The sequence below is a fragment of the Lolium rigidum genome, chromosome 2 (assembly GCF_022539505.1).
Source record: "Lolium rigidum isolate FL_2022 chromosome 2, APGP_CSIRO_Lrig_0.1, whole genome shotgun sequence".
Lineage (NCBI taxonomy): Eukaryota > Viridiplantae > Streptophyta > Magnoliopsida > Poales > Poaceae > Lolium > Lolium rigidum.
In genome coordinates this window covers 6,530,548-6,552,582 of record NC_061509.1, presented here as the reverse complement: position 1 = coordinate 6,552,582, position 22,035 = coordinate 6,530,548, and the positions used below count along the sequence as shown (strand labels likewise).

Here is a 22,035-nt window from a genome sequence, read left to right as displayed (position 1 = left end):
CAACCCTCGTTGCATACGGTGGACCCTTGGGGCTTTCTCCTTTGAACTCGTTCAAACCGATGAGGCGATGAGAAGACAAAAAACGTTTATTTGTTAATCAAGAAGAGAAATGTTTCCCGTTAATTAGCAACAACCAGAAGAAAATCGATACAACTAGTGCCACGCCCGCTCGAACACCGCTACACAGCATAATGGTGGATCTGCAAACTTATTACTTATGGAAGTCTGGCCAAACGTAGATTTTTTTCGGACAAATTACATTCAATTAAGCCCAAATTTTATTTGATTCAATATCAATACTTGTCCAGATTAAGTACAGAAGTAGGGAAATCTCAAGTTCGTGAACATTTTGGTCCTGTTTGACACGAACCGAAGTATTAGCTCTGATGTCACAAGTTTTTTCTTCTTCTTCTAGGAATATGGCGAGTAGGCTGTTCCAATAAACTACTACGTATATTACATCAGTAAGAGCATCTCGAATGGGGCGACCAAACGGACCCGTGACCGAAAATGCGTCTGGGCTCTCCTCCAACGGGGCGACATAAAGTGATCGGGCCGTTCGCGGCGACGCAAACTTGGCCCAGATATGCACCAGGTTTGCGTCTCCGCGGGCGCGGTCGCGCCGAGTGTCCGCCGAAAGCTGCGTAGGACCCGCGTGTCAGTGGGAGGGAGGTCGATAACATTCTGGCCAGTGGCCATTCCCCACGCGAAAAATCTCAGTAGACCGGCGCGCAGTCCTGAAGCGATGGACGTCCTCGCCGCCGCAGCCACCACTATGGATTCCGAGGTAACCCTCGCACCCGCCGCCGCCCCACACTCCACCATAGTCACAATGGAGGATGCAGCTCCAGCGGAAGCAAAGCGGGCCGCCACCGGCGACCGGGACGCTAAGCCGAAGGCGGCAAAGAAGGTGTTGTCCAAGGAGGAGAAATGTGTCGAGGCCGCGAAGCATCGCGGTCGGCGCAAGAGCCTGAAGGAGAGGAATGCAGCGGCTGCCGCCCTGGACGCCAGCCAGCAGGCGTGGCAGATGCAGATGAAAGCCGGTGTCGCGCAAGTAGGACTCCATCCGAGCTTAGAGGAGGCCTACATGCTCGTCAAGCGAGAGGGGATCGCCGGCGTCGCTCCTCCGGCCTCGTCGGTGAGCTCGGTAAGTTCCCAGTTGCGTCCTGGAAGTCCCGCTCCCTTGCAGGTCCACACGGCGTCGCGGTTCGCCTACGGCGTGGCACCGGTACAGTTCAACGGGGCGCCGGTTCCCGACCTCAACCGGACGCATAGAAGCGGTGACTCGTGCCCGGGCGCGACACACAAGACGCGCCAGCTGCCGGAGGAGAGCATACCGGTGCCACGCATCCTGTTTGACGAAATGGCACCGACTGCCCCGACGATGGACGACCCGGTACGTGAGCTCTCTCAATGTGTGCGACTACCGTGTATCATGCGTCTGACGTCCGGTCATTCGTAGGCCTATTGGAAGGACCGGAATGACAAAGACATCGAGGCCATGATCTTCGGCGGCGGCTTCGTTGGCGACGCCGGGGCCGGGACAGGCCCGCATGATGAGTGGGCACCGACGCAAGATGCGGAGGACATCGATGGCGCACGGCTGTTCTCCACCCAGCCCACGCAGCCAACACCCGTGTGCGTCGACGACTTTGAGGACGCGCCAACATGGCATGTCCTCACCACGGACAATGCTACCAAGAAGAAGGGGAGAGCCACAGGACACAAGGATTCATCGACGACGAGGACAAGTGTTTGTGCGACGCGTATGTGGCAACAAGCCATGACTGTATTAGTGGCGCCCAACAAAAAGGCAAGGTGTACTGAACCAAGGTCATGCAGGAGTACAACGAGAAGAAGATGCACCCGTCCTACCACATCCCAAGCCCTCGCACGGAAGAGTCCATCAGAAAAACATGGAACTACATCAAACAAGAGACAAGCAAGTTCTGCTCGGCCGTCGAACATACTAAGAGCCACCCCGTTAGCGGCGCTGGCGTGATTTCAGTGGTAAACAAGAGACAACCATCATCATTCTATTCTATTTACATCATTAGCGGAGTTGGCGTGATTGCAGGTATCCCGGGCCTTGGAGAGGTTCAAGACAGTGCATAAGAAGGGCTACCATATGGTCCATTGTTGGGAGAAGCTCAAGGACGCGCAAAAGTGGCAGACAAGCTTTGCGGCCTACGATGAAGCTGTGAAGAATGGGATAGCGGTTAACCTCGACGACAAAGACGACGATCATGGCCGTCAAGCCCTTCCACCTCGTCCCCGAGGCCATAAGGCTACCAAGGCCGATCTATCCCGGGAGGCACAGACCATTGCGTTCACCCAGAGCCTGGAGAAGATGATGGACGGGAATCATGCTGCCATGGCTGCTAGGGATGAGAAGAAGCGTATGGAAAAAGAGGCCGCAACTTCCATCTACCTTTACCTCACGAAAGAGGTCACTGAGGTGCAAAGGATGGACGTCGAGGCCAAAACGGAAGACGCCAAGGCCAAATTGCGTGACGCCGAGGCCAGGAGGATGGACGCCGAGGCCAAGACCCGTGCAGAGGACACAAGGATCATGCTAGCCGGCTTGAGCAGCGTCGACGACGACACCAGGACATGGTTCATGAAGAGGCGCGCTGAAATCCGCGCGCGAGACGCCTGAACACCGGCGCCATGCGCACAGCACCATGGCCTCCTTTTGGACTTTTTATGCTGTTCATGCCTTCCTTGTTGTGCCCCTTTTGTACTCCACTTTGCGTCGTACCATGTGTAAAGTGTGATGAACTTATTTCAGACCTCAATTTGACGTAATTTGAGGCTATAATTTCGTGCAAATTTTAGGCTACAACCTCTTTTCTGAATTTTCTGAAACTAAACTGGCCCGCGCTGGAAATGCGTTGGCCCGCTGGAGCCATCCCCGATGTAAACGGACGCACAATCATTTACGCGCCCGTCAGACGACGCAAACGGACGCCCACGGACAATTTGAACGTCCGAAATGCGTCGCCCCGGTTGGAGATGCCCTAAGGAGTATAGAAATAGCATAAAGATGATTTAAAGTTGACTAACTGCTTAGCACTCACTTATTTGAGTTGTGAACTTTTATTCTCGCTCTAGACATAAACTTGGTATCATATTTGAAAACTGGGCTTCTCGTCTGGAAAAATTGCACACAACCTCGAAGTTTAAGAACTAGGCCCCGGCCCCCGGCACAGTATTGTCTGGAACCAATTCCACACAAGAGAGGTTGAAGCTCTCAGGACGCGGCAGGACACATCGACGACGTGCCAGCGAGGTTTTCCAGCGCACCCCTGGTATTGCAGAAGTCTATGAGAACGAAGCTGGCCGTGGCGAAGTCCGACAGAATGATGCCGGAGAGGAAGCCACAGAGCCAGAGGCAAGCGTGTCTATCAGGATTTTTAATAGCAAACAGTAATCCACTCAATATGGGATGATGAGATATTGAGATCATGTGAAAAGCAACATGCTTAAGCCTAAAGCTACAAAAGGAAACCTACTACTTGATTTGTACCTGCAATTCATGTCCATTTTGCAGCAGAAAGTATGTAACATGGAACCCGTAAATTCAAGGACAAAACGGGTGGCTAGCAATCCCTTAACCATAATTGATCTACAATGGTGTTTTAGGTCTCACCAAAAACCCAGGTTATTCAACAAAAAATCGTGTGCCCTCACTCACTCATTCCGACTAGCAACAGTACTATTGACCAGCTTGCACGCCGCCACTGTGCCTGGCCATGCGAACGCACGCCTCAAACCTCCTGACGGCCTCGGAGCACTTGAGCGGGTCTTGGGCAGCATTGCTCACGTAGCACTCGCGGCAGTCTGCCTTCTCGTCGGCACACGGCGCTGGGTTCTGGTAGGGCAGCTTGAACTCCCAGTCGTGCAGCTCCTTGGCTCTCCTGGTGAGCTCCTGCTGTATCCTGCCCCCCTGCTTGTCCAGCTTTTTTTAAAAAACTTAAGGCCTTAGCCCTGCTTTAAATTAATAAAGCAACGAACACATACAAATTCATGATACAAACTGAGGTACAGCTCCCAAATCCGAACCAGCGAGCCACCGCTCAAACACAACACAAAGACTACCAGGTCCCCTGACCAAGACACAAGCCACAAATGAGAGTACAGCAGCACATAGCAATAGTTCAACACTAAACACACACTCTAAACCCAGATACTTGGCGGTGTCAGTGAACCATCGACGCCGCCATCGCCGCGTCCACGAGCACTCTATCCTTCCACTTCACTTGCATCCTCCATTGCTGCATATATATGATCATTTTATACAAGGCGTCAGCCGGTTTGCCAATAAGTACACCTTCCATAGTTAGCTTATTTCGGATATTCCATAACGCCCAAGCTAACGCCGCGAAGGAGAACCAAACAACCCTCCTATACGCCCCGGATAAGCCATGAGAAATAGCGAGGAAATCCCCTACCCCGGCAGGGTTCCAAGAGCAATGCAAGAGTTCCCTAACTCCCGCCCACATAAACCGAGCCAAAGAGCATTTGAAGAAAATATGATCACAGTCCTCAGGCTCGCCACATAAGGAGCAAAGCCCATTGGACGGCCCTCTCCGTTTCGCCACCTGCAACGAGCAAGGAAGTTTTCCCCAGAGGAGTTGCCACAAGAACACTCTTATCCTAGGAGGCACCCTCGTCCACTAGACTTCCCTAAAATGCGTGACTGCCGCACCCTGCGACAGCCTACAATAGAGGGACTTGGCGGAGAAATCCCCAGAAGGTTCCAAGCGCCAAGAGATCGACTCGTCTTCCGCACTTGCCTGAGTGAAGTCCAGCTCCCTAGTGAGATTCTCCCATTCTACCGACTCAGCTAGGGAGAAGGGTCGGCGAAACCACAAGCGCCACCCCAAGCCATCCCTGGCCCCCGATACTGTAATAAAAGGAGAATCACAGCAGCTGAAAAGCACCGGGTATCTGTCCCTAAGAGGAGAGGTGCCCAGCCACCAGTCCAGCCAAAAGAAAGTCCATCTCCCATTTCGGACACAGTGCTTCGCACCAAGCTTGAAGTATCATTTGACTTTCTGGATAGAGTTCCAGAATTGCGACCCCTTAGTAGGTACTAGAGGCGAGAAGAGATCATGGTCCCTAAGGTATTTCGCCCTAATCAAGTCCGCCCAGAGCCCTTCTGCGTTATGATAGAGCTTCCACACCCATTTAAGCATAAGAGCAATGTTCATATGCCTGGTATTGAGAATCCCCAGACCTCCAAAAGCCTTAGGACGACACACCGTTGCCCAGTCAACCATGTGGTACTTACATTTCTCTCCCACCCCTTCCCAAAAGAAGCGGGAGCGGACCTTGTCGAAAACCGCGTGCGTTGAATCAAAGAGCATAAACAAGCTCATAGCAAACAGCGGTAGGCTCGACAGGCAGGAGTTAGTCAGTTCCAAGCGCCCTGCGGAGGCCAAAAAGGTTCCCTGCCACGGGTCAACCCGTTTGGCCACTTTGGTTGTAAGAAAATCCCAGTCCGAGGCCCTAAGCGTTTTATCACTAAGAGGCAGACCCAGGTACTTAATGGGGAATTTTCCGAACCGGCAATTAAGGAGCCAAGCCACCCGCTCCTGCTCCAAAGATGTGGTCCCAACCACCACAACCTCACTTTTGGCTAGATTAAGCTTCAGACCAGACATCAACTCGAAGCTAAGTAGAACGAGCTTCAGGTTGGTAATCACTTCATCCGTCGGCTCGATCATCATCATAATATCATCAGCATACTGCAAGTGAGTGACTCCCCCTGGAATCAGGTGTCTCACTAAGCCCCGGATATGCCCAGCCTCCTTAGCTCTTGCCAGCATGGCCGCCAAGGCGTCTACCATGAAGTCAAAGAGAATGGGGGACATCGGGTCTCCCTGTCTAACCCCCCTCGCATTCCGGAAGAAGGGGTCAATCTTCCCGTTGACATTCACCACCGTTTGGTCACCCGAGACCAATTGCATTAGGCGATGGACCATAGTGGACGAGAAGCCTTTCCGGAGAAGGACTTCACGCAGAAAATCCCAGTCGACCCGATCATAGGCCTTCTCAAAATCCAGCTTCAGGAAAAGGCCCCCTAGCCTTTTAGTACGAAGCTCATGGGCAATCTCATGTAGAGCCAAAACGCCCTCGTGAAGGGCCCTTCCCCTAATAAAAGCAGTTTGGGAGCGATCTATCGTTCTATGAGCTAACGGGGCAAGTGTAGTCGCATACGCCTTCAACACAAATTTAAAGATCACATTGATAAGCGCGATATGGTGGTACTGCTTGATAGAATCTGCACCTTTAACTTTAGGAATCAAAGTAAGGATCCCAAAATTCAACCGGGAGATATCCACCCTCCCAAGGGAAAAGTCGTTAAGAATCTGAAAAACAAGGGGTCTCAAGGTTCCCCAAAACCTTTGAAAGAACGCCACAGGCAGGCCATCCGGTCCCGGTGCCGAGTCCACTTTCATGTCATGAAGAATCCCATCTAGCTCCTCCAGCGTAAACGACCTTTCTAGCTCAGTATTCTCCGGGTCGGAGATACATTTCGAGGCCGGCCACAGATTTTGAGCTAGGGTGAAAGCCCGAGCCTTGCCAGCTGAACCCATCAATTGGCAGTAAAAGTCGTATACGTGTCCCATAATAGCCGCCTGATCCGTAAGTTCCCCCTGGTCCGAAATTAGACGAGGAATCCCACACTTCCGACGTCGCCCATTGGCAATCGCGTGGAAGTAGGCCGTGCACGCGTCCCCTTTAAGGAGCCACTGCACGCGACTACGTTGGCGCCAATACTCTTCCTCTAAAGAGTCTAGCAAAACCACCTGATCTTCAAGGTGGTAGCGAAAGGCCCATCCTTCCTCGTCTAATCCTGACGAATCCGCCACCACATCAAGCGCCGCAACCTGAGCCAGCAGCCCAGCTTTGCGGTCCCTCTTTTCCTTCCCTAGGTTCGTCCCCCATCCCTTCAAGAACTGGCGCGTCAACCTGGCCACGCACATCCAGAGCTCAATCGAACCCCTATGAGGCCCAAAGTCTGACAAGAAGGAGCCTAGTTTCCCCTTAACTAGGTCCAAAAAACCCGGAACTCCGAACCACCACGTTTGAAAGATGAACCTGGAGGGTCCACACCGCTCATCCTTTCCGCTCTTAAGAAGCAGCGGAGTGTGGTCCGAGCCAATCCGAGTGATCGCGGTTAGGGAGCAGAGCGGGAACCAGGCCTCCCAGGCCGGGGACACAAAAACTCTGTCCAACACACATCTCACCGGAGACAACTGTTTGTTAGTCCAAGTATAACGCGCCCCAACCCTCGCCACCTCCCTCAGAGACAAGTTGGCAATCGCGTCATTGAACCTATGAACCCGTGGCCAATTAACATTGGCATTATTCTTATCCCTGGCCCGTCGGATAAGATTTAAGTCACCGCCCAACACCACCGGGTCCTGATATGAGCTGACTTCCCTAACCAGCTCGTTTAGAAACTCCCCAGTGCGCTGGTGATCCGCAGGTCCATAGACCAACATAAACCACCATTTCTGTTTGGTTCTTCTCTGAAGAAGATGGGCGCTAAGGTAGAAGGTTCCCTTCCTCCATACCCCAACCTCAAACACCTCGTCGCGAAAACCCAGCAATAGGCCTCCCGAGTGTCCTATCGCTGGCAGCCAGTTCCAGTTGAAGACCGCCGACTTCTAGTCTCCTGAGCTCAGAAGCCGAGAAATCCTGTCGAATAGTCTCTTGAAGGCCAACGAAATCCACCTTTTCAGACCGCAGATAATCTAACATTTGGGTCCGGCGGCCGCTAGCCCCAAAGCCGCGAATATTATAGATGAGGCCTTTCATTGCTAACCTGCATGTTTCCCCCGTCCCTTACGGGTCGACAGCATTGGCCGCTTCGCGCACGCACGCTTGGGCTTGCTTCGAACACCGGGTGCTACCCCGCCCGGGCTCCCCAGCCCGGGGTCATCCACCGTCAATGTCGCCTCTTGCAACGCTGCCTCCCTGGCAGCCGCAAGCCGTTCTTCCTTCTCCCTCTTAAGAGTAGCGTCCGCAATAGAGGCCTGGGCCAGCTCCCTAGCTCGCACCAAGTCCAAAATCTCACTCGGCGAGCCCCGGCTCGGGTTGAAAATAATGCAACTATCCACTAAGACATTAGCAAGCCTATCATCGGGGAGAGAGACGAGAGAGGTGGGAAGAGGTGTACCTGAGTCCAGGTTCTTGTCAGCGGTGAGCTACTTGGCCTTCTTGAGCACCGAAAGGTTGGCCACCGCCTTGGTGTGCCTTGAGCTCTTCCGCACGGACAGCGGGCTGTCCTTCTTCTTATGCGCCCTGGAGTATGTCGCCGCCCGCTTCCCCTTCTCTGACACAGCTGCCCCCACCGACAGCACCTCTCCGACAGTTGGCGACAGCGCCTTGAGGTGCGGCGAGGCCGTCTGCACCCCGTCACCGCCACGCGCACCCAAAGACAGGGCAGCGTCGCTCACGCCGTCACCCGAGAGCTGCCCCTGCACCCCCTCCGTAGTCGCTGCCAGCCCAAGGCCCAGACCCATGTCCACGCTTCCCTCCGGGGCCGGGTCCGAGACCTAAGAGTCCGTCGACAGCTCCGCAGTCCCGGGAGGGGAAGCAACGGGCACCATGAGCGAGCAAGGCTGGCCGAAGGACGCCAGCTCCTCGCCGGCCCCCATGTTCGACCTGTACTCGTCAAGGAACCGGAGCCGCGACTCCGTCCCTCCCAGCGGAGGGGCGCTGTGGTACCCCCTGCACCCTGCCCACCTCCGCGAGCTTCGTTCGCATGCTCCTTTCCCTTGGACGCATCCTGCGGCTTCTCCGCCGCCTCCTTGTTCCTCTTCTCCTTGTCCTTCTTCCCAAGATCATTCCATTCTTCCTCGGAGGGAAAGAGGTCATCATAGTCCTCATCATCTTGGTCATCATCCCCCGGTGGCGACGGAGCAGGGGCCGGCCCAGAGGAGTTTCCACCGCTCCGACCGCCCAGCTCAGCCCGCACCGAGATGTTGTAGCCTTCCCCATTCACCACCAGCTGCACCGTGCCTTTGACCCTCTCCGGGAACCTGCACTGGAACCGCATGCGGATGGGCTCCGTGCGGAACTTGCGGAGGGACAGCTCGTCCACCTCCAGGGGGCGGCCGATGAGCACCATCGCCGCCATAAGGCGGTCCACCTCCATCAAGTCCTCCGGAACGCCTGACAGCTGTACCCATACAGATGGCAGGCTCAGCGAGGGTTTGGGGCTAAGGAAAGCCTCCCTTATGGCCACCTCCACCTTGTTGATAGGTAGCAACAGCTTGCCATGCCTCGTTCCTATACGAAGCGTAGCCTGAGACGGGAAACACACCGAGAACTCCGTCTCCGAAAGACGGCAAACCTGCCAGTCCCACAGCTCGTCCACCAAGTCCTTGAGCTCATCCGAAAGTTGAACCGGCGAGAGTGGGGTGCCCTTGAACTTGATGACTGCGGAGAAAGTCTCCCGATTGCTCTTACCCTTGATCGGATCCACCTCAATCGCAAAGAAGCCAGCCCCGGCTATAGCATGCCCCATAGTCTGCAGGCGGAGGAACTTGCCGCGAGACGTGCAGTTCGCCGACGCATGACCCTCCCCACCACAGATCACGCAAATGGGCTCAAAGGTGCACGCAGACTGAAATTGCCCAGGACGCCCACATTTGAAGCATTCCGCCCCAGTCGCGGCCCCCGCCGGCAAGGCCGTCCCCACCTTACCCTTGAGCTTGCTAGTGCCAACCTTCCCTGCTGCCGGCCCCTGCCTTGCAGAATTCTTGGCCCTGCCATCATCGGCCGCCCGCCGCTGCGCCCTATCCTCACGACGCTGCTGAGCTTGCCACCAAGCCGGGGGCTGGACCCAACCCTCATGCTGCTGAGAGCCTCCACTGCCGCCGCCACCGTAGCCCTGACCATCGAAGCGCTGCGCCGATTGGCCACTTCCGCCCTGGAAGTAACCACCCGAGCCGTCCGCCCTGGACTGACCCGAGCCGCCGCCTCCGCCTTCCTGGCGGAAGGCACCACCGCCGCCGCCACCGTTGCCCTCCTGACGGTAAGAGCCACCGCCGCCCCCTCCTGGCGGAAGGGGCCACCACCGCCGCCGCCCCCCTCCTGACGGAAGGCGCCGCCACCGCCGTTGCCACCCTCCTAGCGGTAGGAGCCGTTGCCGTTGCCGCTCTCCTGGCGAAAGGAGCCGCCGCCGCCTTCCTGCCGCCGTCCCCCATCGGCCCCGCCATAGCCATGCCCCTGCCAGTTGCCTGCGCCCCCACGACCCACGACCTGCTCCTGCCTGTAGCTCCCGCCATCGCCGCTGCTACCGCCCTCCTGCCAGTAGCCGCTTCCGCCGCCAAATCCTCCGCCACCCCCCTCCTGACGCCGCCCCTCACCGCCCTCGCCGTCGAGCCGGCATTTGTTGTGGCCGGTCCCCGCCCATCGCCGTCACCTCCGCAAAGTAACGGAGAAGCGCTGGTGGTTTTGGTGGACGGATGACGAATTTGGACTGACGAGAGAAGCGCCGCCGCACCTCGTCTCCTCTGGCTAGAAACCCTAAGCTCGGATCAGAAACACCCTTTGGCATCCACAGCCAACGTTTAAGCCCGATGGAAGCCCCTTCCAGGCCCGAAGGGAAGGAGAGCAGAGGAGGCCCAGAAACCTTCGTCGGCCCACGGCCCGAAGACGAACCTGGCAGAACAGGATAGTCTTCCAAGCCCCGCACGGCCTCCCCAGCAGGCCGGCCCAGGTCCAGCCCACCAGCCGGGCGCGGGGGCACCGACCCCTGCGAGTCCACCACCCGCTCCTCCGGCGCGTCCCCTGACGGCGCCATCGCCGCCGCCGCAACATCCGACAAACCCTGCCGTCTGTCCCCCAGGACCGACGCGGAGATCACCGAAACGTCAGCGGCAGCAAGGACCTGCGACCCCGCCTCCAGGTAGCGTCTCCCAGTCCGCCGAATCTGGAGCTCTGGTCCGTCGAGAAGCGAGATCCCTTGCCTCCGGGCGCAAACGCCCGCCGTCGACTGTGGCGGAGGGAGCCCCCAAGCTCCTCCGCCGCTGGATAAAACCATCCAATGTAACCGGGGTCGCCGGCCCCCGTCGACCCTCCGACGAGGAGGAATCCCCAGATCCCACCTCCACTACCGCCGCAAGGTTCGGGTCAGCACCCTCGTCCTCATCGTCGGCCGCCGCCAGCACCCAAAAGCGGCCAAAGCTCCGCCCCATGCCCTCGCCGGGGGACGGAACAGAACAGAAGGAGCCAACCCTGGGTGGCCGTCGGAGGCGAGCGGGCCGCCGCCGCCCCGCCAACGCCATTCAAATCACCAACACCAGTCCGTACACTCATACCGTTTCAATTATGCCAATTGTTTCTGTTGTCATGAAAGGTATCTTGTGCTTGTCCAGCTTCTCCAGCACCTTTTCGCTCTCCTGGGATTTGGATTTATGGGACGTATAGGCAAAGAAACTATCGGTTTAAATTAATTGGTGCAACTTAGGAGTATTTTGACAAGTGTTTGGCATCATCAATTAATTTGATCCCAGAGATTTTTTCTTGGCAACTACAATAGAGTAATATTTAATTTGTAAATAGTTTTCTTTATTAACAAAAAATTCAAAAAACGCTAGTTTCCGGTCCACCCCCTCCCTAGAACTCAATCACATCAAGAGAACTGAGGTCGCTCTATACCAATTTATTATTAAGCTTGCAAAGGGAAACAGAGGCTACCAACAACACAAATGTCTCGCCTTATGTTCTGGTGAATCCACCACAAAGATGAATTCACTTGTCCACTAAGCGTTGCCGGTCGAGGTGTGGCTACCAAACCTTCACAAAATTGTGGCACAACTCCACAACTTAATTAGAGGATCCCAACACCTATAGATTTGTACAACACCAAGCAAGCCCTCAAGATGCTCTCTTCACAAGGGTCTCGACTCTCCACTATGAAAACCTAGGGTTACACGTTCCACAACAGAATCAAGAGAAAATTCAAATCCATTTGGTGAAAAGGTAGATTGGGCCCTGTGTTCAACCACCAACTTGAAGCTCCGGAGTAAATGGAGGAGACAAAAAACCCACAACCTGAAGACCTACCCCCTGGGGGAAGAAAGGGTTGCACAGTCACATGGCTGCATGTGGAGGTGTCTTGGATCCGAAGAAGGGGTATAGGTCACCGTCACTATTGGAGCGAAGAAGAAGGGTCTTGGTGGCTAGGTCATTCACGGAAAGCTGAAAGGATCATATTTAATTGAGACATAGTTATCATGAATAAATTGATCAACCGAGATTTAGTTTTTTACTATATGTGAGAAGAGGCTAGAAAATTTTGTAAATAGAGAAGCAAAGAGGATATTTGGACAAAACCTACAACAATGATGGGTTTTACTTGGTCATCAACAACCTTAGGTGCGTGGGATTTGGACAAATCGCACATCGAGTGTACCACCGGGGAACTTTAAGTTTTGGTGAATTTCTATCTCTTTGCTAATCTTCGTGCAGCTTTTTGAGTTGCCATATGGCCAATTGGTTCCATGGTCTCATTCGATTTTATAGGCATAATAGGTAAAAAAAAGTAAAACCCCTTAGCCCAAATTAATTCACACTACTTAGGAGTATACTTATATGGGATTTGCTAGTTCTCAGCTGAGAACTAGCTTCGTGCTCAGTCAAGTTTTATGTCATTTGATTTGCATCGTGATTCGTTTTAGTCATGAGTTGCAACATGACTTGCAACTGAGGTTTGATGACATCATCTTACTGAGAATGAAGTTAGCTCTCAGTCGACTGAGAATACTTATATTGGACAAGTATATGGCTTCCTCTACTAATTTGAGCTGGAGAGTCGTTTTTTCTTGGCAATTATAGTAGAGTAGTCTTCATTATGTGAACAATTTTCTTTATGGTTTTGTTTAAAAAAGCTAAAACATATAGGTTTGGGTATACCACCCTCCCAAAACATATCAGGAATGTTCCGTACCACTTTGTAATTAAGCTTACGAAGGGGTATAGAGCAATCTCAACCATTGACATGTTTGAGTTTGAAGAGGGAAGGGGGAGCTGTACGGAAGCGGGCCTCCAACATATATTTTGTTGTACACGTGACCATGAACCAAAAAAAAAATCACAAAAGGAAGAAGACGAAGTCATGTAAATAATAAACATATTGACTTTAGATACAAGAAAACCCATAGGATAGCTTTAAATATATACTCCAAACTAAGTAAGCTGCAATCCTAGAAAAAACAATTAGAGATGTTGAGCTTGCATCGGTAGCTCTATGAATATCATGGAATCTATCTAGTCTTGATCTACAAACTCTCTCAAGGGCTTTTCCAATTGCTTCATCACTGCCTCCCACCCTGCATGCGTTGGGTGCATGTCATCCCAGTAGAAAAATTTATTGGACTTGTCGCATACACTGTACAAAAGCTCCGAGGAATCGCCTTGTTGCCCGCAGTAACCATTTGAATCAAAACTTTCGCAGCACGGTGAAAGCTTGCGCTTGAATTGTTTAGATAGCTCTTGGCCTTTACCTGAATGCATATAGATAAAAGAAATTTAAACAAAGCTCAAGCACACAATCAAATCCATCTATATATCCGAAATCTTGTAAATAATACTTTGGGCATACTTATGGATGCATGCATGTATGTACATACCTGGGGCGGTATCCACAATATTACTGAAGGAGGTGTAGAGGTCGGCAACGTGGACATTTTTCTTGCCCTCCATCGTTTGTTTGAGGTTATTGTTATGGACGGATGCACCCAAATTTCCAAAGACGTCGCACGCGGTGTAGTTGTTGGTCCGTGTTTGCAATGGCGTGCATCCGACGGGGTGCAGGTTGTTGACGACAACCTTTGTCACCCCTAGCTTCTGCAATTGCTCCACGTTGGCTGCAATCTCCTTCGTCACCTTCCCAATATAAGCATTGATCTGCATATATATACATGAAAAGTTAGCTCAGTAATTAAGATGCACAGACAAAATTGTTATTTAAAATCTATGCATGTATGCTTGTGATCTGTTGCTAGCTACTCACATCGTTGGGGGTGCTTAGGCCAATGGTGTTGGAGCTCCCGTGGTAGTCGTTGCCGGATATAGCGACGAGGGCAACAGAGCGACTGAGTTGCTGCTGTGTAATGGTCCCATCCTTGACCATCTTCCTGAAAGTGTCGACCTGCTTGGCAAGGGTTGGGACATTGTGCGTTGACGAGCTATCCAAGACGCCAGCGCGAGCATAAGCGAAGGTCATGCCGGACGGGTCGCAGGTTTTCTCCGCTGTCAGAGCATGCGCCGGAGGTGCTTCCTCGAGCCCCAAGATCGTTGCTGCAGGTACGTAGAAATAAAGCAACATGCGGTGTTATTTATGATGCACTTAACATCACATGAGTGAGTCTAAGTGAGATTACAGTATTTACCGATGAAATCTGATTGGATTTGGTAGTTGGAGAAGCGTCCCAACGGAGTATTTGGTCGCGGGTTTCCATCGGCGTCGACATACGAGGAGCCGTAAGGGTAGGCCCATTGCCGCGACATCTGGGTGACGGGGTCGGTTAGCGGGAGGTTCCCGTTGTCGGCGAAGTCATCCCCGAAGACGAAGAAGCTGTAGCTCGACAGCTTCTTCTGAGGATGGCCGCCGGCAGGGGCAGGCCGGGCCTCCGCGCCATTGGGGTTTAGAACAAGGACGAGGAGAAGGAGGAGGCCGAGGACGGCCGGACGAAGCTTCATGCCTCCGGTGCTTCGAAGGCGGATCGCCGAACTGCTTTCTGTGGTAGGTACGTAGCCGCGCGCTGGCCCGAGGCGAGGGTCCTCGAATTTGCTGGTCGGGAACGGAAAAGGTCGAAATCAGGAACTCGAGCTAGCTTGTCCTCTTCGATGCGCTCCTCTCTTCTATTTATGGAACCAGCAACGCAAAGCCCAAACACCAGGAAGGTGAAGTCGTAAACGGACTCGCGTTATCGGTCGGAATCGGAAACCATAGCTAGACGTGCACGGAGTCACAGATACGCGCCAGGGATGTACAGCACAGTCGGAGACGGATTCCACTAGCCAAGCAAACAACCATCGTTGCATACGGTGGACCCTTGGGGCTTTCTCCTTTGAACTCGTTCAAATTAACCGATGAGGCAATGAGAAGGCAAAAAACATTTATTTGTTAATCAAGAAGAGAAATGTTTCCCGTTAATTAGCAACAACCAGGAGAAAATCGATACAACTAGTGCCACACCCGCTCGAACACCGCTACACAGCATAATGGTGGATCTGCAAACTTATGGAACTCTGGCCAAACGTAGATTTTTTTCGGACAAATTACATTCAATTAAGCCCAAATTATATTTGATTCAATATCAATACTTGTCCAGATTAAGTACAGAAGTAGGGAAATCTCAAGTTCGTGAACATTTTGGTCCTGTTTGACACGAACTGAAGTATCAGCGTGGCTGCTCGCAGTGTGATGTCACAAGTTTTTTTTTCTTCTAGGAATATGGCGAGTAGGCTGTTCCAATAAACTATATTACATCAGTAAGGAGTATAGAAATAGCATAAAGATGATTTAAAGTTTTTTTTTACTGGAAAACACTGCTTATATTACTTTCGTAAACACAGAAACATCGTTTGCGATTACATCAATGATAAATTCAGGTGGATCATCCTTCCACAATTGGGGATGATCATCCACCGCCTCCCTAGCTAGAACGTGAGCTGCAAAATTAGGCTCCCTAGGGCAGTGTTCAAAGATTACATCATTGAACTCTCTACAAAGAAAAAAGCAATCTTCGTAGATAGCAGCTGCAGGTCCTGTGTGTGGCCTCCGTTCTTCATCACATCAACACAATCTGAATTTATAACTAGCTTTGAACAGCCCAAAGCTTCAACCATAATCGATCCATCTCTAAGCGCCATAGCTTCAGCGGTAGCTGCATCTTCGACAAAAGGAATGGTACAGTTTCCACCGGCAATAAAGAAACCGTGGTCATCCCTAAGAATCATCCCTGATGCACCTGATCCTTTATGTGCGTCAAAACTAGCATCAACATTAAGCTTAACATAGTCCTCTTTGGGTTTAACCCATTCATTCCTACTGATTCCATTATTCTCCGTCTTTCTTGATCTAGTATAATTCGTCACAAGAGCCGAAATTGCTTGTGCTGTTCTTTCTGGCTGTCTCACTGATTCGCCATGGGTTGCTTGACGTCTCTCCCACCAGACGTACCAGATTGTAGTCGCAATGAGCTCAACCATAGTAACCTCTAGAAGTCTAGGAGCCACGCCACGCTGCGTCAAAAGAAGGTCAGCCAAGACCGAAGGTCCCTGACGCTCCATATTGCATGCAGATAGGATTGTCTTCTCCATACCAAGATGAAACCGAACTTCCTTGACTCTCCGACACTTAAACAAGGCATGCTCAAGACTCTCGCAATCAAGTTTGCAAAGAGGACATTGAGAAGAAATCGGTATGTGTCGATTAGCCAGGATAACCATACATGGGATCGCTCCCAATAAAGCACGCCAGCAATTGGTTTTAATTTTAGCCGGAACCCTCATTGACCACAATGTTTTCCACACAGGAGAAATGCGAGAGGTCCCAAACAGATTTGATATCCTGATCTTCCTTCCATGTTGGGTGTTCCCACTCTATGTAGTATGCAGATTTTACGGTAAAAATACCATTTTTGTTGAAGTGCCAAGAAACAAAATCCTCCATACCTCTCCTGGATAAAGGGATATTCAAAATTCTTTGCACATCAATAGGCAAGAACAAACTAGTCAGCAATTCTTCATCCCAAGTTAAGATGATTTAAAGTTGATTAACTGCTTAGCACTCACTAATTTGAGTTGTGAACTTTTATTCTCGCTCTAGACATAAACTTGCTGTCATATTTGAAAACTGGGATTCTCATCTGGAAAAATTCCACACAAGCTGGAAATTTAAGAACTAGGCCCCGGCACAGTATTGTCTGGAACCAATTCCATACCAGAGAGGTTGAAGCTCTCAGCTCAGGACGTGGCAGGACACATCAACGACGTGCCAGAGAGGTTCTCCAGCGCAAAGAGGGTATTGCAGAAGTCTATGAGAACGAAGCTGGCCGTGGCGAAGTCTGACAGGATGATGCCGGAGAGGTTGCCACAGAGCCAGAGGCAAGTGTCATCAGGATTTTTAATAGCAAACAGGAATCCACTCAATATGGGATGATGAGATATTGAGATCATGTGAAAAGCAACATGCTTAAGCCTAAAGCTACAAAAAAAATACTACTACTTGATTTGTACCTGCAATTCATGTCCATTTTGCAGCAGAAAGTATGTAACATGGAACCCGTAAATTCAAGGACACTGACCCAAGCGTGTCACAGTAAACGGGTGCCTAGCAATCCCTTAACCATAATTGATCTACAATGGTGTTTTAGGTCTCACCAAAAACCCAGGTTATTCAACAAAAAATCGTGTGCCCCTCACTCACTCATTCCGACTAGCAACAGTACTATTGACCAGCTTGCACGCCGCCACTGTGCCTGGCCATGCGAACGCACGCCTCAAACCTCCTGACGGCCTCGGCGCACTTGAGCGGGTCTTGGGCAGCATTGCTCACGTAGCACTCGCGGCAGTCTGCCTTCTCGTCGGCACACGGCGCTGGGTTCTGGTAGGGCAGCTTGAACTCCCTGTCGTGCAGCTCGTTGGCTCTCCGGGTGAGCTCCTGCTGCATCCTGCCCCCCTGCTTGTCCAGCTTCTCCAGCACCTTTTCGCTCTCCGCCACGATGGTGCGTATGGCCTCCACCTCCTGGATTGCAGGCGACAGTGGTGGCGGAGGAGCAGGGGTCACTGGCAGGTACATGGGGGGCGGCAGCTGCCACCCAGGAGCAGCAGTGGGGCTAATCTTGGGCTCACTTGGAAGCTCCCTGCCATTGTCCTGAGGCTCATCTCGTTGTTCCACAGCCTTCTTAGGCTTGGGTTTCCTGACCTTCCTTTTCACCTTCTCATCATCGCGGGCGAGCTGGTTGATCAACTCGGTGCTTATCTGGATCTTGTAATCACCCATGGCAGACAAGAATTCTGAAATATCATCAAGAAAAAAATTCAGGCATTAAGAGCAATATTTTTGGAGGTTCAAGCAAGTAAGGTATCAGGCATGTTAAATACTACTGAACACCTGGCCTGGGCTCTATACTGAATGCTATCCGGTACAGTATTATCCGCAAATTAAATAGAATGATTTGAGGGGCAATGACAATATGAGTGCACAACTCTAGAACACAAAACGCTTTCAGTTAGAAATTCGAAGGCATCCTGCATGCCTGTTAATGTTACAGGACAGTTCATGAATATATATGCCCTACACCGAAATTTCACATTAAAAACATGAGAGCATCCACAATTGTAGAACGCTTCCCGGTTAAAAGGTCAGGGATTAGCATAATCATCATTTCATTTTCAAGCTTTTAGATCCTCCATACATAAACAAAAGCGTTCAAACAAAAATAAGAACTCACTGTTTTGCATCTTTCAAGAAACGCTGGGGACTTGATGTCTGCTCTTACAGAAGAAACTGGATAGACTATACTGATTCAGGGGTGGATGGATCAAAGTAGTTGGAAGTATAGCTAGAACTCCACCATGCAAGGGCAAGGCAGCAAACAAATCTCTCAGCAACAAACTGGAAGGATTAGAGAGGATGGAAGATCTGGATGAGTTTGATGTTCACAGCTATGTTTTCTGCAAAGATACCGCAAAGAAAAAAGCAGGACGGATGGATGTACTGGAGGGGAAGAAAGATCTGGATGAGTTCAATGTTTCTTTTAAAGACACCACACTAACAAGCAAATGAGGAGGGGCAGCGGTTATGAGATCTGCTACGGAAACAAGGAGGGCAGGGGAGGAGAAGAGCTCACACTGAACACCAGCCTGAAGAGTATTGACACCATACCTGGCCCACAGTGGAGAAGAAGGCACAGAATGTATCAATCTCTCTCCTTTCGTTGTTTGCTTTCTTGTGCATGCCCCTGTATTTTTGGGGAGGGTTTCTCTACATTTTAAAGACGACCTACCTATACGGCCAGAGCACAAACTGTTGAGGTGCAAATGCAGATTCATCTGATTACATCATATATTATTTTAGTATTTTTTTACAAAGAGTTTCCACTCAAATTATGGAGTGACTTCTTTAATCAAACGGAAGATCTGGATGACACATCTATGTTTTCTGCAAAGATACCGCAAAGAAAAAAGCAGAACGGAGGACGGACTGGAGGGGAAGAAAGATCTGGATGAGTTCAATGTTTCTATTAAAGACACCACACTAACAAGAAATGTAGGAGGGGCAGTGGATATGAGATCTGCTACGGAAACAAAGAGGGCAAGGGAGGAGAAGAGCTGACAATGCACAACAGCCTGAGGAATATTGGTACCATACCTGGCCCACAGTGGAGAAGGCACAGAATGTACCATCTCTCTGCTTTCGTTGTTTGCTTGTGCATGCCCCTGTATTTTTGGTTAGGGTTTCTCTACATTTTAAAGAAGACCTACCTAGCCCACCAGAACACAAACGGTTGAGGTGCAAATGCAGATTCATCTGATTGCATCATATTTTATTTTAGTATTTTTTTTACAAACAGTTTCCACTCAAATTAGGGAGTGAATTATTTATTCAAATGGACTAACAGTATCTTCCTGCAATTCCTCCATCTGCAACTTATTTGCACAATAGTTCTTAACACTACATAGACAAATTATTTGTCCTCGGAAATCTACATATAATTAGGTTTCCTAATCTTGTTCTCCTTTCTACTAGGGCCTACCACATAAATGTACAGAAACACATACAAGCACACTCATCTGAACATAGAAAATAAAATGTGGAACCACACGTGTAAAACAAGTCAGTAAACTGATGACAACTCCATGTTTAGCAATATCCACACCGAGACAGTGACATTGTAACATTGTCCTAGCTAAAGACAGAATTCCCACATAGCTAATAAAGTCAGTTGGATATCTAGGTGTTGTAATCTTGTTCTCCTGTGTACCAGGGTCTAGCAGCTCATAAACTGACGAGGACTCCATGTTGGGGTATATCCACATGGAGACAGTAACAACACTTATATTGACCACTAGTGTACAGCTGAAAACAGAATTTCTGTATTAATCCATTCAACAGCAAGCATACAATGTACCACGATGCATCGATAAAGAAGAGCACTTGTATCCAGTTTGGGCAATCTGTCTGACCTCTTTCATACGAATCAGAAACTGTAAGTAACAGCTCTCGAGTATTGACAACAGGGCGCTAAAGCATCATCAACTGCAGTGGGAGAATGACTTATAACCCCCCCCCCCCCCGTGTTGGTGCGCAAGGGCAAAAGAAGCTCCCTTCTTCGTTGCTCTCCCTCTGAGCCCCTTTTTACTGTCATGAGTTATTATTAGGCTTCTAATCATCTGTACCTGTCCAATTTTTACAGAAATGACTAAGGTGCCCCTCCTCTTTTTCTTCAGGTTGCACACAACAGGGAACCCGTGCTCGTTCATTCCCCATACCCGTTCGTGACCTAGCCGCCACAGAGCGCCCGTCCCCGTCGCCCGTCGCTGCTCCGCCTCGTCGCCCGCCATACTTAAATCTGATTAAATCATATTTTGTTTTAAAGACGACCTACCTGGCCCACCAGAACACAAACGGTTGAGGTGCAAATGCAGATTCATCTGATTAAATCATATTTTATTTTAGCATTTTTTACAAACACTTTCTACTCAAATTATGGAGTGAATTATTTTAATCAAATGGACTAACAGTATGTTCCTGCAATTCCTCCATCTGCAACTTATTTGCACAACAGTTCTTAACACTGCATAGATAAATTATTTGTCCTCGGAAATCTACAGATAATTAGGTTTCCTAATGTTGTTCTCCATTTATACTAGGGCCTAGCACATAAATGTACAGAAACACATACAGGCACACTCATCTGGACATAGAAAATAAAATGTGGAACCGCACGTGTAAAACAAGTCAGTAAAGTGATGGCGAGTCCATGTTCGGCAATATCCACACCGAGACAGTAACATTGTAACATTGTCCTAGCCAAAAACAGAATTCGCACATAGCTAATAAAGTCAGTTGGATAACTAGGTGTTGTAATCTTGTTCTCCTACATAGCAGGGTCTACCACGTAAGTCTAACAGCTCATAAACGGACGACAACTCCATGTTGGGATATCCACATGGAGACAGTAACAACACGTATAATCGTATATCGACCACTAGTGTATAGCTTAAAACAGAATTGTTGTATTAATCGATTCAACAGCAAGCATACAATGTACCACGATGCATCGATAAAGAAGAGCACTTCTATCCTATTTGGGCAACCTATCTGACCTCTTTAATACGAGGCAGAAACTGTAGGTAACAGCCCTCGAGAATTGACAACAGGGCGCTAAAGCTCATCAACTGTAGTTTACAGCATCCCGCGGGGCATGGTGAAGTACCTGCCCAATTCGGTCCCGTCCGGAATCGCTCCCCAATCTCCCTGAATTCGGTGTCAAACAGAGATCAAAATACAAATACGCAGGATGGGTCGCCGACCCCGCCCCACGGCAGTCCTACACTACCGACGGGAAGCGAGACCGATCTCGGAGAAGGGAGATCCGGCTGCACTCTATTCGACTCGGTTCTCGCGGCAGAAGGTCGAATCAAGAAGGAGGCACAATCGAAGCAAGGCTAGGGCTTCCTTACCGATAGGAAGGGGGGAGGAGCAGCCGGTCCGGATACGGTGGAGGGGAGGACGTCCAGGCCGGAGAGCAGCTCCGCTACGAGGCGTACTCCGGCGGTGGAGGAGAAGGGTCCGGGAGGGGTATTTGGTCGTGGGTCAATCGGTGTCGGGTAGACCTGCCCAAGGGGCCGGCCCGGCACGGAACGGAAATATAAACATGCAGATCTAGATGGCGGCCCAGGCAAGACCCAGTAACTAAACGGGCTGGCCCATTTAAGCCTTTTGAACTGTTTTCTAAAAAAATAGGGAAAACTAGAAAAATAGGGAAACAA

The 22,035-nt window shown here is 50.7% G+C and overlaps 2 protein-coding genes across 2 annotated transcripts; both read right to left on the bottom strand.

Moving 5' to 3' along the window:
- Nucleotides 1-13,296: 13,296 nt before the first annotated feature.
- On the bottom strand, nt 13,297-14,730 carry LOC124691221 (GDSL esterase/lipase At5g03610-like). The gene is made up of 4 exons (XM_047224490.1): nt 14,421-14,730; nt 14,042-14,328; nt 13,659-13,935; nt 13,297-13,532 (listed from the first exon to the last, which is right to left on the bottom strand). The coding sequence occupies exons 1-4, from the start codon at nt 14,728-14,730 to the stop codon at nt 13,297-13,299; spliced, it is 1,110 nt and encodes a 369-aa protein (XP_047080446.1).
- A 2,446-nt stretch (nt 14,731-17,176) lies between these two features.
- Nucleotides 17,177-21,828, bottom strand: LOC124691222. The gene is made up of 2 exons (XM_047224491.1): nt 21,727-21,828; nt 17,177-18,054 (listed from the first exon to the last, which is right to left on the bottom strand). Exon 2 carries the CDS (start codon nt 18,038-18,040, stop codon nt 17,486-17,488), a length of 555 nt encoding a protein of 184 aa, XP_047080447.1. The 5' UTR covers nt 18,041-18,054; nt 21,727-21,828; the 3' UTR covers nt 17,177-17,485.
- Between the last annotated feature and the right edge of the window lie 207 nt (nt 21,829-22,035).

What these genes read in the sequence shown, in the direction of transcription:
- LOC124691222 (XM_047224491.1), bottom strand. Translation starts at nt 18,040, where the DNA reads ATGGGTGATTACAAGATCCAGATAAGCACCGAGTTGATCAACCAGCTC.
- LOC124691221 (XM_047224490.1), bottom strand. Translation starts at nt 14,730, where the DNA reads ATGAAGCTTCGTCCGGCCGTCCTCGGCCTCCTCCTTCTCCTCGTCCTT. An exon ending in GCCTAAGCACCCCCAACGAT is followed by an intron (nt 13,936 to 14,041) that starts GTGAGTAGCTAG and finishes ATATATATGCAG; the next exon opens with ATCAATGCTTATATTGGGAA. An exon ending in TATTGTGGATACCGCCCCAG is followed by an intron (nt 13,533 to 13,658) that starts GTATGTACATAC and finishes ATATGCATTCAG; the next exon opens with GTAAAGGCCAAGAGCTATCT.